Raw genomic sequence first — 13,330 nt, 5'->3', positions numbered from 1 at the left:
GATGGGAAATTGGTGTGCAACACTTATCACCCTCCGGTGGATGGTTCAGAGTTCCATGCTTACAAAAGGGTTGATTGATACATGTCAGATGACAAGCCTACGACATGGTGTTAAATGCAAATCAGATACAATTAAGGTAGCTCCAACGGTTAGGATTGTTTTATATAGAACACTTTATTTGACATGTTAGAACAAGACATTACACCCAAAGAATGTATCCAGAAGAAACATATAAATGACGCTCCTCAAAGAGGTCTTTGACATGTCGTTGACCTGTTGAGAGAGAACCTATTAGTTCAGTTATGGTCTGCCAGGGTCTGAAAAGCATAAAACAAGACCTACCTCTTTTCGGGTTGTCCTGATTCACACATTGTCCACTACAGGGGCCGCCAGACGGACTACTGGCATCACAGATGACCACATCACAATGGACAAAGACCTAGGAATCAAAGATTTGGTGTGTCAGATGTTATTTTTTTTTTTTAAAGGGATGATTGCCACTCAAACAAAATTAACCAATAAAGATTGTTGGGTGAACTTTGTTACCTGGCCACTCGGCTCAAGCGCATCCTCGGCGAAGGAAAACATATAGGCCTCAAAGCGTTTGACGTGAGGGGGGAAGTGGACCCTGGCGTCAGCTACCACCGGGTGGAAGACAACACGGTATGGATCCTCGGGGTTCTCACAGCTGCCAGTGGAGAGAGGGACTAAGTTAGGAACAAGAAAACGCTGCAAACCCCAACCGCCTTGTGTACGAAGTCTTGTGGTGGTGTCATGACTGCCCTGTGAGGATCAGATCAATTTACAGCAGAAGTGGGTTCTTTCTCCCCCTCCAGTATGAACTAAAGTCATGTTTTTGCCAACAGGCTTTCCCCAACAAAAATCACCTTTGTCTTGAAAAAACATATTTCATGTAAAGGCTCGAGACTTCCTACCTGTAGAGTGAGCACGTTTCTAGTAAAAATCACAAAATAAAAACCAATATGACATTCATTTTCTATAGCTAATCTGACCAGTCTTCTGCTAGAAATATTGTTCCAGTATTCACTTTTGAACGTGTTAGAGAAACACCCCTAGAAAATGTGCATAGTAAGTAGCCATGCCACGAGGAACATCAGAGCGGGTCAGACTGACAGAAGCGTCCCCGGCGGCCAGAGTGCATAAGAGGAACGGTAATAGAAATTAACATTAGACCAGAAAACCGTGAGGCGCAAGCTACACGTTCAGAACTTTCCTAAACTCACAAGTACCTAGAAAAATGAACATAAGTGGGACCATTCTGCTACTATATCCAAACCATCCTACTCATCACCCACTGAGGAATCAGTGACAGGGTTGATTAGCCCATCTTCCAGAACAATCCATCCTGTAGTTCTGTTCAAGACTAGTCATTGGAGCCACGGACAACCAACGACATTGTGACCTCATGTAGCCAATCAGAGAGAAGACAAGCCACCTACCTTTCCACAGCGGCATCCCTCAAATACATTCATGCTTTTACTCCAAGCTGGTGCCGGTTCGTGTGTTCAAAAACGTATCAACGATAAGTGTCCCTTACGGAACGGGGGGGGGAGAAACCTTGTAACAAGCCGTCATATTGTGTCACCTGTGTGTTTAGCCTGTGTTATTTAGTTAGCTAGTAATTCAATTAAACCAACTTGTATAGTACTGAATCATAAGGCTGGGGTTTCTGCAGCTGCAAGGAGGATACGATGTAATGGTTCATAAGTTCACTATCAATTTAATAGATTTCTACCGTCTAGAGTTTAAGTCGGGAGACGGTAACTTTAAAACCGCTTCCTCGGCACCCCAAATCCTAACATGATTCATTTAGAGTCGCTTAACAATTTAACAGTCCTCAGATAATTCAAGGTCACGACAGTGGTTTGTCATTTCTGATCTTTTGGCCCATCAGACCTGGATGAATCTGATTTAGTACGTTTTTATTTTATTTTAAAGAACAGAAATTGGGCTTTCCGTCAACAATATTTATTTATGTCTACTGCAATGGCTTGTTAAATGACGGATGTCAAACATGAATATTCAATTCCATTGACATGAGGTGAAACGTCCCTCTAAATGGTTCTTAAAATTCTAAATTATCCAGAATTTTAAGACTACAGGCGACCTGAATATTGATCAATTGACCGTGGTTTAACCAAAGTTGCCGAATAGACAGTCGGTATCAAGGCAATCATATTTTTCAACACAAGTACTTCATTTTAAACAAGAATTATGCAATGCGCCAGAGCAATTTGCATCTTTGGGAGGTTTATCCTTTACTGTTTAACTGCCCGATATTAGCAAAAAAGGAATTTGTGAAATCTGAAGATGTTACATTGAGACAAACGCCCACACCAGTACAAATCCACTTGAGCTGACAGACGATGGTCAGGATTTTGCACAGCAAGATAGTTGCAGCTGAAGTGACAAATCTGAACTACCCATTTTTTGCACAGCCATGTGAATGTTGTCTTTTCCTATGATCTACAAAACATTTTCAGCTTGTTTTTTTTTAAACTGCTATGACATTGCTGATTTAATAAACAGCTGTAAAGTTACTCCGTGTCCACATTGCCAAATTTAGGTTTTTGATACCATTTCATAAAAATGGTAAAATTGCGTGATTTGATAGTATTTGCAAACCGATCCCCCAAATGAATGGTTTTGACCAATAAAGTTGCTTCACTACACTGCTTGGTGTAACATGCATCCAGATACTGAAAAGGCACCCGCAAAATAAAGTGTCATTTGCAGCGTGCATAATCATGGTCAAAGTCATTGTAGCCCATTACAATGTAGGAAAAATAAGTCATCTTTCAATAGTAACCCAATTTAAATTCTTGAGATAAAAATTAGGCCAGCGTGTCCATCTGTAGCAAAGTGCTCACCCAAATCAAAAATGTAGTAACTTTTTTTAATATGAACATTAGCTAGCTAAATAAGGTTAGCAAGACGCTGCTACACTTGACCGTGGTATTTGTTCATGTTTAGAAACTCCCAATTAGCGCATTCCTCTAGGACAGGAAATTCCATTGAAAGTGGCATCAACTTCTGGGGATCCTGTCAACTGATCCTATTCAGTTTCAAACATCCATGCTGCACAGGCATCTGAACCATCCTTTAGGTTTAGTGCAATAACTGATTTAAACACAAGAGGTCACTTGTGCCTGAATTCAACCCAAACAACTATTCAGTCAGTGTTAAGAGCAGTTGTTTGAAACCAACCGGAAAAGCAAGCCAAGCTTGCCAGCCGCTCTTGATTTCCAGTCGACTGACCATCAGCTTGGCACAACACTGAACTGTAGCAAACCAAAAGGATAACATTGAGTAAAAAGGTGTAGGTAATGCCAACATTAACCTTTTCACACACACACAAGTTCCAAATATCTTAAACAGTCGCCCCAGTGGGAGTTGATTTTATGCACGTGGTCAGAATGCACTCACCGTTCCAACATGTGGACATTCAACCCGCGCTGACCTCAGTCCAAGGCGATTTTTCTATAGGCCGTTTCAACATCTAATTTTGCCTCATTCACAAAGGGCGCCCATTTCACTGTTGCAGACCATTTCGATTTGAGAATTTAATGAGCTGGACAAACTTTCCTTCAAAAGAAAGCCCAAGCACTTCCCCAGATCAAGTATACCGTCCTTGCACATGTATTGCCTTCCTTACAATTAACTGTGAACATGCGTGCATTCCTATCAAAGTCTTATTTTCTGTGTAACGTGTTGTCGTTTCTACTGTAGCGTACCGTAAGTATAATGTACTCAGCGTTTTATTAATGCATTCTGATTCTTGCCTAGATTGTAATGGACACGTGTGTAAAACACTTGAAGGTGGCACTGAATATGAGCTAATGCTAACGCCATACAATGCAGTCAGGTTCATGTACACGTATGTCAGACTTATGGTGATCGCAACTGGAGTACCCCATTGTCTTGAATGCACTGAAATCGTTAGTTGATTTGAACACGGCATCAGAGTGTAGACTATGGTACCTCAGGGTTGCCAGATCAGACCCCCCCCCCCCCTTTCCAGGGGTATATAGCTTATATAGTCTTCCGCCATTTATTGTTGATAAATTCCCAGATCTTAGTAATATTTCCTGCATCATCCTCTTCACAATACCTTCCCCCAAGGACTTAACCCCCAATAATGGATTGTGCTATATCTTGCAACTCTGTTTAGCTTTCGTGCTACGGTTGTATTTGGGGAGGTGACAACAATTGGCTTTTGGAATAGTTACCTGTAAACTACTTGTCATGTGTACGCCGTAACAAGTACAAAGATTAGTCACATGCTGAAGTGGCCAAACTGAGTTAAGATCTCAGGCAACGGGCGCAGTGAACAGCATTCTAGGAGTTCTTGCTTGACAAACATGGATTCCATACTTTCTAAACTAGATTTACATGGCTCCCTTGTACCGCATCACTGTAAAACAAGTCAACCTGTTATTTAGACTAGATAACGTTAACATTTATGTTTTACAAGCAAAGGTGGAATAAAGTTGTGAAGACCTTTATTTCTCATCAGTACAAAACATTTCTTAGATGCTTTTCAGACAATGCGGTTTAGAGTCGTTTGATGCAGTTCCAATGATACACTGCAGGGATTACTCAGCGATAACACGCGCCAGATTCTCTCATAAGTGTTAAATTGGGTGGAGATCTGGTGACAGACCGCACATGGCTCACATCGTTTTTAAGCATTGTGACCACTCGACCTATGGATGGGGGCATAGCCACGGTAGCCAAAGTAAATGGCCTGCCAAGCATGATAGGTTGCTAATTACTCAGGAACCACACCTGTGGAATAACACTTGTTTAGGCCCAAAAACAACATGTTACCCATTAATGATGAGATTCCACCGGGGTCGGGAGTCGCGGTCTTCGTTGAGGGTGGCCCAGCAGTGGTCAAGCACCAGCGCTACCTTGGGATCAGAGGACGTGGTCAGCGCCACCTCAAAGTGCAGAGGCTGTCTCAGGTACCTCACCACTGGATAGTCCTCCTCCTGGTGGAACGTGTTATACGAGGCGTCTGGAACACAGAACAAGACAACCGGGGGTCGTGTTCAGTGGGCACCATCTGAACTTGTCCATTAAGAAATGCTTGTTTACCATATCCTGTTGTGCCCCGATGAACACAAGCCATTTATAGCAAACACTACCCACCCCCCACCAGAGGCTAACAAATTCCCAAATCAGCACCTCACCGTTACTCCATACCTGTAGATCTCAGAAAGCAAGAGAAATATCATTAGGCTTAGATTTTTGGGAATGGTTTTGTAAAGGAGACCTTCCAAGATACTTTTAGAGGCTAGGGGTCAAGTTGAAATTCTGAATTTGTGCACGCTTACCCTGAGCGAGTCTCATTCTGACCAATAGCCGACCCGTCCCAGTCGCGGCAAAAGGCTCGTTGTCACGCGGCCTGGTCAGGAAGGCCAATGTGCGAGTGATGTTGGCCACATAGTAGCAGGAAACCTTTAACCTAAAAATAGGGATGTGAGCAACTTCAATAGGGGAAACTTCAAGCAGTGGAGTGGACACTGGTAGTAGAGGCCCATTTTCCCTGTATACAAAGTATTGAGCAATTGGTGAAGAAAAAAAATGCCCTATAACAGCTACAATTGTAATGCGTAATGCACTTACTGATATTCCTCCTCTGAAGACGTCGTGGCATTCCGCTTCACCTCAAGTTCATCTGGCAAGGAGATTTCGTTCTCATACAGCATGACATTGTTGATAAACTATGTAGTAGAGGGGAATTGCTTATTACAGCCTGCAGAAGCAAACAGTCCGTAAATACACAGTACCCATCACCTCAGGGTAATAGTCATTGTACCTTCCTGGTGGTGCCACAGGAGTTCACAGTGAAGTGGAAGTAGGCGACGCGATCGTCACTGTAGGTGGGACCACAGGCGGGGTCGCTCAGGGTCAGCTGACCGGGGTTCAGACCGGGAGCAGACTCCACCTTCACCGCCAGCGCAGTCATCGTTCCGTTAGAGAAACACTCTTGGAGGTAGGGGAGCAAAAGACAGGTAGCCATCAGACCTGGGTTCTGCATTTGTTACACTTATTGAGCTTGCCGAGCACAGTAGAACCAATGGAATAGCACCAAAAGTGCAAACCATGCCCATCTGGCACTACTATTAGACTCACAGTATTTGCAAGGAACCCAGGTTTGGTAACCATGTTAAACGACTATTTATCAGAAGTAATTGTTTGAGAACCAACCAGTCAGCGTTTTGAGGAAGCTGCAAGCCAGGGAAAAGTATTTGATGGTCATGTTGTTGTAAGGATTCAACAGAGCCACATCCAGTCTGCTCCTGACAGAGGACGAGTGAACTGACTGGGAACCAATGGGAGAGTTCATTAGTCCAATATTGTATGCATGTACACAGGGTAAGGAAAGCGAGGCTAGCTGCAGCAATTTAGGTTAACATGTTTTGGGAGAGAGTCGTACCTCAAACACTGCGTCCGGCGAAGAGAAGGGCAACGTGATGGTGAAGTCTGTGTCGCCCTCTGTTAAATACTGTTGAGCAAACTCATGGTTAAGCAGCCGCTTGCCAACCAAGACCACAAAAAAGGGCTCTTGGTTCCTGTAGTCCACAGTGATGTGGAAGTTCTCCTGATCACAGTTGCCAGTGACTGAAGGTGGCACTACAAGGACAAACAGGGTTGTGTTCAATTATTAAGCACAAAAAACAAGGTACTACTTGAACTTGTCAAGACGAAACCCTTGTTTAGATTGCAAAATGTTTTGCTACGGTGGGACTGAATAAAAACGATCCTGGCAAATCAGGAACAGGACAACTGGGTCCAACTACTCTAAAGCTTAACATTTTCTTTGTAGAGAGACCGCATAGAAAAACCCTACAGTATGGCTAGTTGGGCTTTCACTGCCAATTTCCTTTCAGGGCAATCATTAACGAGAGGAAACCATTCAATAGTAGTTTGGAGTAGTCCAGAGACATACCAATGTCCAGCAGTACAGCGTCCACAACGGCAGAGTGAGAGAAAGGCGCGTACTCTGGAAAGATGACCAGGCCGTAGATCAGCTGAAGAGTGAAGGTTGTGACACCTTGTTCCGCCCTTCTCTGTAGTGAAGTTAAAAGCATTGGTCAATTGGGCAGCATTATTGTTGTAACAGAACGCTAGTCAACATCAACTGACAACTAAGTACACATGGGTACTATTAAAACAAACTATTTACTTAAAGTAACGTTGCCCTCATTCCTCTACATCAAATGCACACAACTGCCAAAATAATGGAAACACTTGAGTAAATGAGGGATACAAAATACATCTGTGCCATTTATATTTTGTTGGTGGCCCACTTATTAGGGCATGTACAAATCACTGCGTGTGGCTTTGCATTTAACAGAAACACACCTCCTTAAAGACCACCGGGTCTGAGAAGGGCACCTCCAGCCTGAAGGTCTTCAAGGTGTTGTCCGGGGATCTCTGCTCCCGAACATTGAAACCCCTGGCGTTGCACTCTGCAACAGTTAGCACCATGGTGGGAAAGGTGATGTTCAGCAGCTCCACATCAAGGTTGAAGGTCCCCAACTCAAGCACAAACACTGCCTGCTCAGGAACTGTGTCTAAGGGAGTGTCTGTTCATTGGCAAACAAAGGAAAACATTTTGAAATGCGGTACAATGGAAGTTGAAAATTGACATTTGTTATTGGGTAAGTCCAGGTATTGCCTCCCCGTTTCAGTACATTTCCTTCTGTTTTGTGCCTAATGAACAACCCAGGCATCCCAAATTACCATAGGCACTATTCAACTAAACCAGACTCACAGTTGCGAACTTGTGGAGGCCTGGCCATCAGAGGTGTTGTGATAGGGAAGAGGACTTTATAGCTGGTGTCCTCGTGTGCGACCTCCTCGATCCACAGCAACTCAAGCATGGGCTCAATGGTGTAAGTGACAAAGTACTGGTCATCCTGAATATGGCTCTGTAAGGGAGACGAGGGATGCAGTCAGGCTGTAATACACAATTGGAGTGCAAAAAAAGGTAAATGTTCCTTATAAGCCAGAATGTTAAATACAATTATTCTACCGCTTGTCTTTTTGCCGCTCGTAATTTAAGACAAAATATCCAAAGGAAAGTATTGGTTACCAGACTTGAGAGCTGGTAGGTGTATGGTTGGCAACTTGCATTTCCGGCGGTGCGCATTTTCAGAGCAACTGACACGTAAAGTAAACACTTGCACAATATGTAAACAGCAGCCGAGTGTTCCTTGCATTCAGTTGAGTGGCAAAGCTACCGGCTACCTAAAAAGTCAGGTAAACAATACTTTAGTGTGGATATTTGGTCTCAAATTTCAAGCGGCTAAAGGACAAACTGCAAAGACAAGCGGTAGAGTATGTTTAAATGTAATTTTATGCAAAATTCACACAATTCTGCAATCCATTGTATATTAGCCTGATTAAGCAGACAATTGCTCAATAAGAAACATTTTACACAAGACAACCTTTCTAGGAGTTTACCCATGAGAGATGGCAAAGGGTTACTGCAAAGCACTGACAACTGCTGTAGTAAAAAGGGCTCTACAAATAAGACAGAAATTAAACAGGAACATTTTACTAATCCAATGCTGACCTTGAAATAGCCGCCAACCGCCCCCACCGGAATTTCAACAATAATATGAGCCTCTGTGACTAAAACAGAGTAGTTTCTGGCAGCCATTTCCTCAGTGTCCAGCCTCTTAGCGTCAATTCCCATGTACACCTCCAACATGGTGAAGGCATCAGAGGAGAAAAGTGGGTCTATGTGCTTGGGCATGTACCAGGTGATCACTTCTGGAGTAAAGGCCACTGCCTCTGCAGTGAAACAAGAAGCCAAGGGCACATCAAAACAGAACATTTTCCCAACTGAACACTACATGAAAGTCTTGTCTGGAGCCAATTAAGAACTGGGCTTATAGGATCTTAAATTATTTCACACTCAACCTGGTGTTGGACAAACAGCTGTGGCATCTACTCGAGTAACCAGCCACTTCTGCTCAAAGAAGGTTGAGGTTGAGAGCACCCGCATCGGAACCCCAGCTACCTGTTCAGGGGGCAACCACATCAGGGCCATGTTCAGTAGGGCACACCGTATTAACAATATGTTGCAGAGTTCAGGTAGGGCCACCGTTTCCAAATGTTTGCTCTACTGAACATGACCCAGTTCATGGAGGTCAGCTTACATTCTGGAGGTATGTCTCTTCTGCATTATGAGGGCTTCTTAACACCAGCCGTGTGGGAGTGTTGGCTATTGCATAGCCCTTTCTTTGGACCTCATCCACATTCATGACATTCTTGCTAGGACTAAAGACGACTGCTGTCATTTTGTATCCTGAAGCAACAGCCTGTCTCAGGAAATGGAAACATGAATTAAACAAAATTGTCAACAAACGCACATTGTTTAGCGCCATCCTGTCATGTTGTAGTGAAATTACAGAAACTGAAATATGGCTACCTCAGCTCCTCTACGGAAGTTGCCGCTCTTTGCTTTCGGGCCCCCAGTGGTCTGTTCGGGGACGGTTTGGATGTCTGGAAGAGTCCTTCTGACAGACACCTAGAGAAGGCCATTATTCCCTATGCATTTTCTCCCTCCCATACAATAGGAAATCAAGGGCCAGTTCTCAATCTGTCCACTCCCCTCCTTAAATGCATTGAGAATAGGCCAAAATTCCTCACCTCTAAAGTTCTCCTATGTGCATTTTGAAGAGGCGAGTGGAATTGAGAGTCAAGACCTCTAGGTTGTGTTGCAGAAGAAGTGAAAACACTGGACAGTTGTAGCTCTAAGACAGATCATTTATACAGGCAGTATGACAAGCGCGACTGTAAACATGTCCATTGGGGCATGCTCTGCTCACTTGCCTCCATGTAGTTGCGGTCACACAGAATCTCTCGGGAGGTCCAGGGGGTGTAGCTACAAGTTTTTCCCACTCTATACACAGGGTCTTCAGTCATGTGGTTTCCTGGCAGCCTGAACTGCATGACCAAGCTGAACATCTTATCATCCTAAAATGAAGGGGGAAGAGAAAAAAAAGCCTTCACTATATTGCAAAAAACAAAATTCAGGTGACATTCATGCAAGTTATAGACTGTGGCAAAATTGGCTATATGAATGCAGCTGCCACTGTATTGAAGCCACACTACAGGAGAAGAGCTCAATAGTTCACATCACTGCAGTCTGTATCAGAAAGTTGGCTGGCCCTCTGAAAGCCCTCCATAAACTTCTGCTGTACCTTACGTCATCGTTAACTTAGAGGTAAGAGATACCAGACCCAGGGGTGGCTAACAATGGAGATCCTTTTGATATCCACAGAGTTAAGTCAAACTGCGTCGATGTTTCTGGAACCGTACTTCTAATAACCTCCATGCGCTAAATTGTATGTATTAGCACCTCTACAGCAACAACTCAGGCTTATTGAGGACCTTTTTACTGAAGAATGTGTTTAATTATTTCCATCTAGTGATGCAAATATTGACTTGTATCTTTGTATACAGGGCTCATCTGCAAAAGAGCCTGGTCTCAGCATGACTCCATGTCAAAGGTAAATAAAATTACATTGCTACAGTATGAGTTGCAAATGCAGTGACACTGAAAGGCAAACTGTCCATTTGAAGTACAAGCAAACACTACAGTTACTAGGGTTACCATGTTTTGGGAAAAGCAGTTTTGAAGAGAAGCAAAAAACATGGCATTCCCCATGGGGTCAAATTTAAAGCTGAATCCACACTGAGTAGCAAGGCCAGGCGTCAGGTTTATGATTTGTGTGTCATCTGGAAGGGATGGAGATGGTGTGAACACAATAGTTGACAAGCAATATCAAGCCATGAATTATGAAAGGAGAGAAAGAGAATCATAAAGAGGCAAACTCACTGAAGACAGCATCAACCTCTTCAAAAAGAGGAGCGACACTCAAACGAATAACGTTACCAAGGCATTCAGCGTTGAGGTCATCTGGAATAGGAAAGGTTAGTTAAAAATAAAATATTGTCAAACGCTTAGTGCTTAAATTTGCAGGGTGCAAAATGCATACTTATAGAATGTGGCTGTTGTGCTTGTATGCCCACAGCTGCCATCAATAGGCAAAACAACCTGTAAGGGATTTGACAAATTATGATTGATTAAAAGGAGGAAGAACACAACTCAAATGTTTGCGTCGCATAAGACTCTCCTAGGCCTGCTACTACTTACCCTGAGCTAAGGAAAATAATCATTGTGGAACAGATTTGTTCCGATAAAATACACAGCTACAGAACCTGATATTTGACCCAAAGTGTGCAGCCTACAGCCCAGGGGTATGCAACTTCTACCCTATGACAAAGGCTTCCCACACTCAGTCACCTGAACCCCAAAGGGCTGCACATTTTCTTTTTATTCCCCTAGCCCTACAAAGCTGATTCAAATAATCATCCAGCTTTGTTAATCTGAATCAGCTGTGTAGTGTTAGGACAAAACCCTAAATGTAAGGCTACTGTTCAATTTTAGAAGGGTGCTCCGCCCTCACCGCTTTTATCCATTCATGTCAGGGGCCATGGACCGGTGCGTCTCGGCTCAGGTTAATAGAACTCCCTCATTAGCAGCACAACAGCCTTTCACAGGTGAAACGCATAATTACCCAACCGTCTACAATTGTAGCCCAGACAGAGAGAAAGATATTGGCCTCTAATGGCCAAAATGCTGCATTTGCATGCACTTTCACAATTTGAATGTAATCAACTGGGTGGGACTACCAACTTCATTGGCTGAGCCCTACTGTTGACCCTGTTGAAGTCATGTCCCATCAGGTCATCAGAAGGGCTCAGACAATTGTGAAGAAGAAATGTTACTACTTTAATATGAAGATAGCCTCAATGGCGCTGCCCATGCTGTCACAGACACTATATTGGCACAGATGCATAGATGAGTCTTTTATCTTCTTATGGCTGGGGGCAGTATTGAGTAGCTTGGCTGAATAAGTTGTCCAAAGGTGCCCAGAGTAAACTGCCTGCTACTCAGTCCCAGAAGCTAAGATATGCACACTCTGAAGTTTCTAAAACCGTTTGAATGATGTCTGTGAGTATAACAGAACACATATGGCAGGCAAAAACCTGAGAAAAAAATCCAACCAGGAAGTGGGAAATCTGAGGTTGGTCATTTTTCAACTGATTCCCTATTGAAGACACAGTGGGATATTGGTCATGTTGCACTTCCTAGATGTCAACAGGCTTCCACTAGATGTCAACAGTCTTTAGAACCTTGTTTGATGCTTCTACTGTGAGGTGAGGGCGAATGAGAGGGGAATGAGTCAGAAGTCTGGCAGAATGCCTTGAGCTCGTGACGCTCGTTCACATGAGAGCGAGCTCTGTTCCATCGCAATTCTACAGACAAAGGAATTCTCCGGTTGGAACATTATTGAAGATTTATTTGAACAACATCCTAAAGATTGATTCTATACATCGTTTGACATGTTTCTACGGACTGTAACGGAACTTTTTGACATTTCGTCTGCTCCTAATGAACACACTTCGTGAGATTGGATTTGTTTACAAAACTCGCTAACAAAAGTAGCTATTTGGACATAAATGATGGACATTATCGAACAAAACAAACATTTATTGTGGAACTGGGATTCCTGGGAGTGCATTCTGATGAAGATCATCAAAGGTAAGTGAATATTTATCATGTTATTTCTGACTTCTGTTCACTGCACAATATGGTGGATATCTTTTTGGCTTGTTTGGGCTCTGAGCGCCGTACTCAGATTATTGCATGGTTTGTTTTTTCCGTAAAGATTTTTTTTTTTTTTGAAATCTGACACAGCGGTTGCATGAAGCAGAAGTATATCTTTAATTCTGTGCATAACAATTTTATTTTCATCAACATTTAGTATAAGTATTTCTGTAAATTGATGTGGCTCTCTGCAAAATCACCGGATGTTTTTGGAACTACTGAACATAACGCTCCAACGTATACTGAGATTCTTTTGACATAAATATTAACTTTATCGAACAAAACATGCATGTATTGTGTAACATGAAGTCCTACGAGTGTCATCTGATGAAGAACATCAAAGGTTAGTGATTCATTTTATCTCTATTTCTGATTTTTTGTGACTCTCTTCTCTTTGGCTGGAAAAATGACTGTTTTTTTCTGTGACTTGGCTCTGACCTAACATAATCGTTAGTGATGCTTTCGCCGTAAAGCCTATTTGAAATCGGGCACTGTGGTGGGATTAACAAGAAGTGTATCTTTAAAATGGTGTGAAATACTTGTATGTCTGAGGAATTTTAATTATGAGATTTCTGTTCTTTGGAATTTGGCGCCCTGCACTTTCACTGG

At 42.9% G+C, this 13,330-nt stretch overlaps 1 protein-coding gene across 2 annotated transcripts; it reads right to left on the bottom strand.

Annotated features, from left to right (window-relative positions):
- Positions 1–155: 155 nt before the first annotated feature.
- On the bottom strand, positions 156–11,343 carry LOC149976669 (uncharacterized). 2 transcript variants are annotated; one of them, XM_090201644.1, is made up of 21 exons: positions 11,204–11,343; positions 11,046–11,104; positions 10,886–10,966; positions 10,661–10,785; positions 9,877–10,020; positions 9,473–9,571; positions 9,201–9,362; positions 8,962–9,061; positions 8,612–8,832; positions 7,808–7,964; positions 7,396–7,619; positions 6,980–7,100; positions 6,467–6,663; positions 6,238–6,352; positions 5,846–6,015; positions 5,653–5,750; positions 5,361–5,491; positions 4,852–5,041; positions 547–688; positions 343–439; positions 156–273 (listed from the first exon to the last, which is right to left on the bottom strand). In XM_090201644.1, exons 1-21 carry the CDS (start codon positions 11,224–11,226, stop codon positions 200–202), a joined length of 2,730 nt encoding a protein of 909 aa, XP_090057770.1. In that variant the 5' UTR covers positions 11,227–11,343; the 3' UTR covers positions 156–199. The 2 variants fall into 2 exon arrangements, with proteins under 2 accessions (XP_090057770.1, XP_090057771.1); XM_090201645.1 differs by lacking the exon at positions 11,046–11,104 and having other exon boundaries at positions 11,204–11,214.
- Between the last annotated feature and the right edge of the window lie 1,987 nt (positions 11,344–13,330).

Source organism: Oncorhynchus mykiss, chromosome 16 (assembly GCF_057628025.1).
Source record: "Oncorhynchus mykiss isolate SJ-2025 chromosome 16, ASM5762802v1, whole genome shotgun sequence".
In the NCBI taxonomy this organism is placed as follows: domain Eukaryota; kingdom Metazoa; phylum Chordata; class Actinopteri; order Salmoniformes; family Salmonidae; genus Oncorhynchus; species Oncorhynchus mykiss.
Note: the sequence above shows the minus strand (reverse complement) of the source record. Positions and strands in the feature narration are given on the sequence as shown.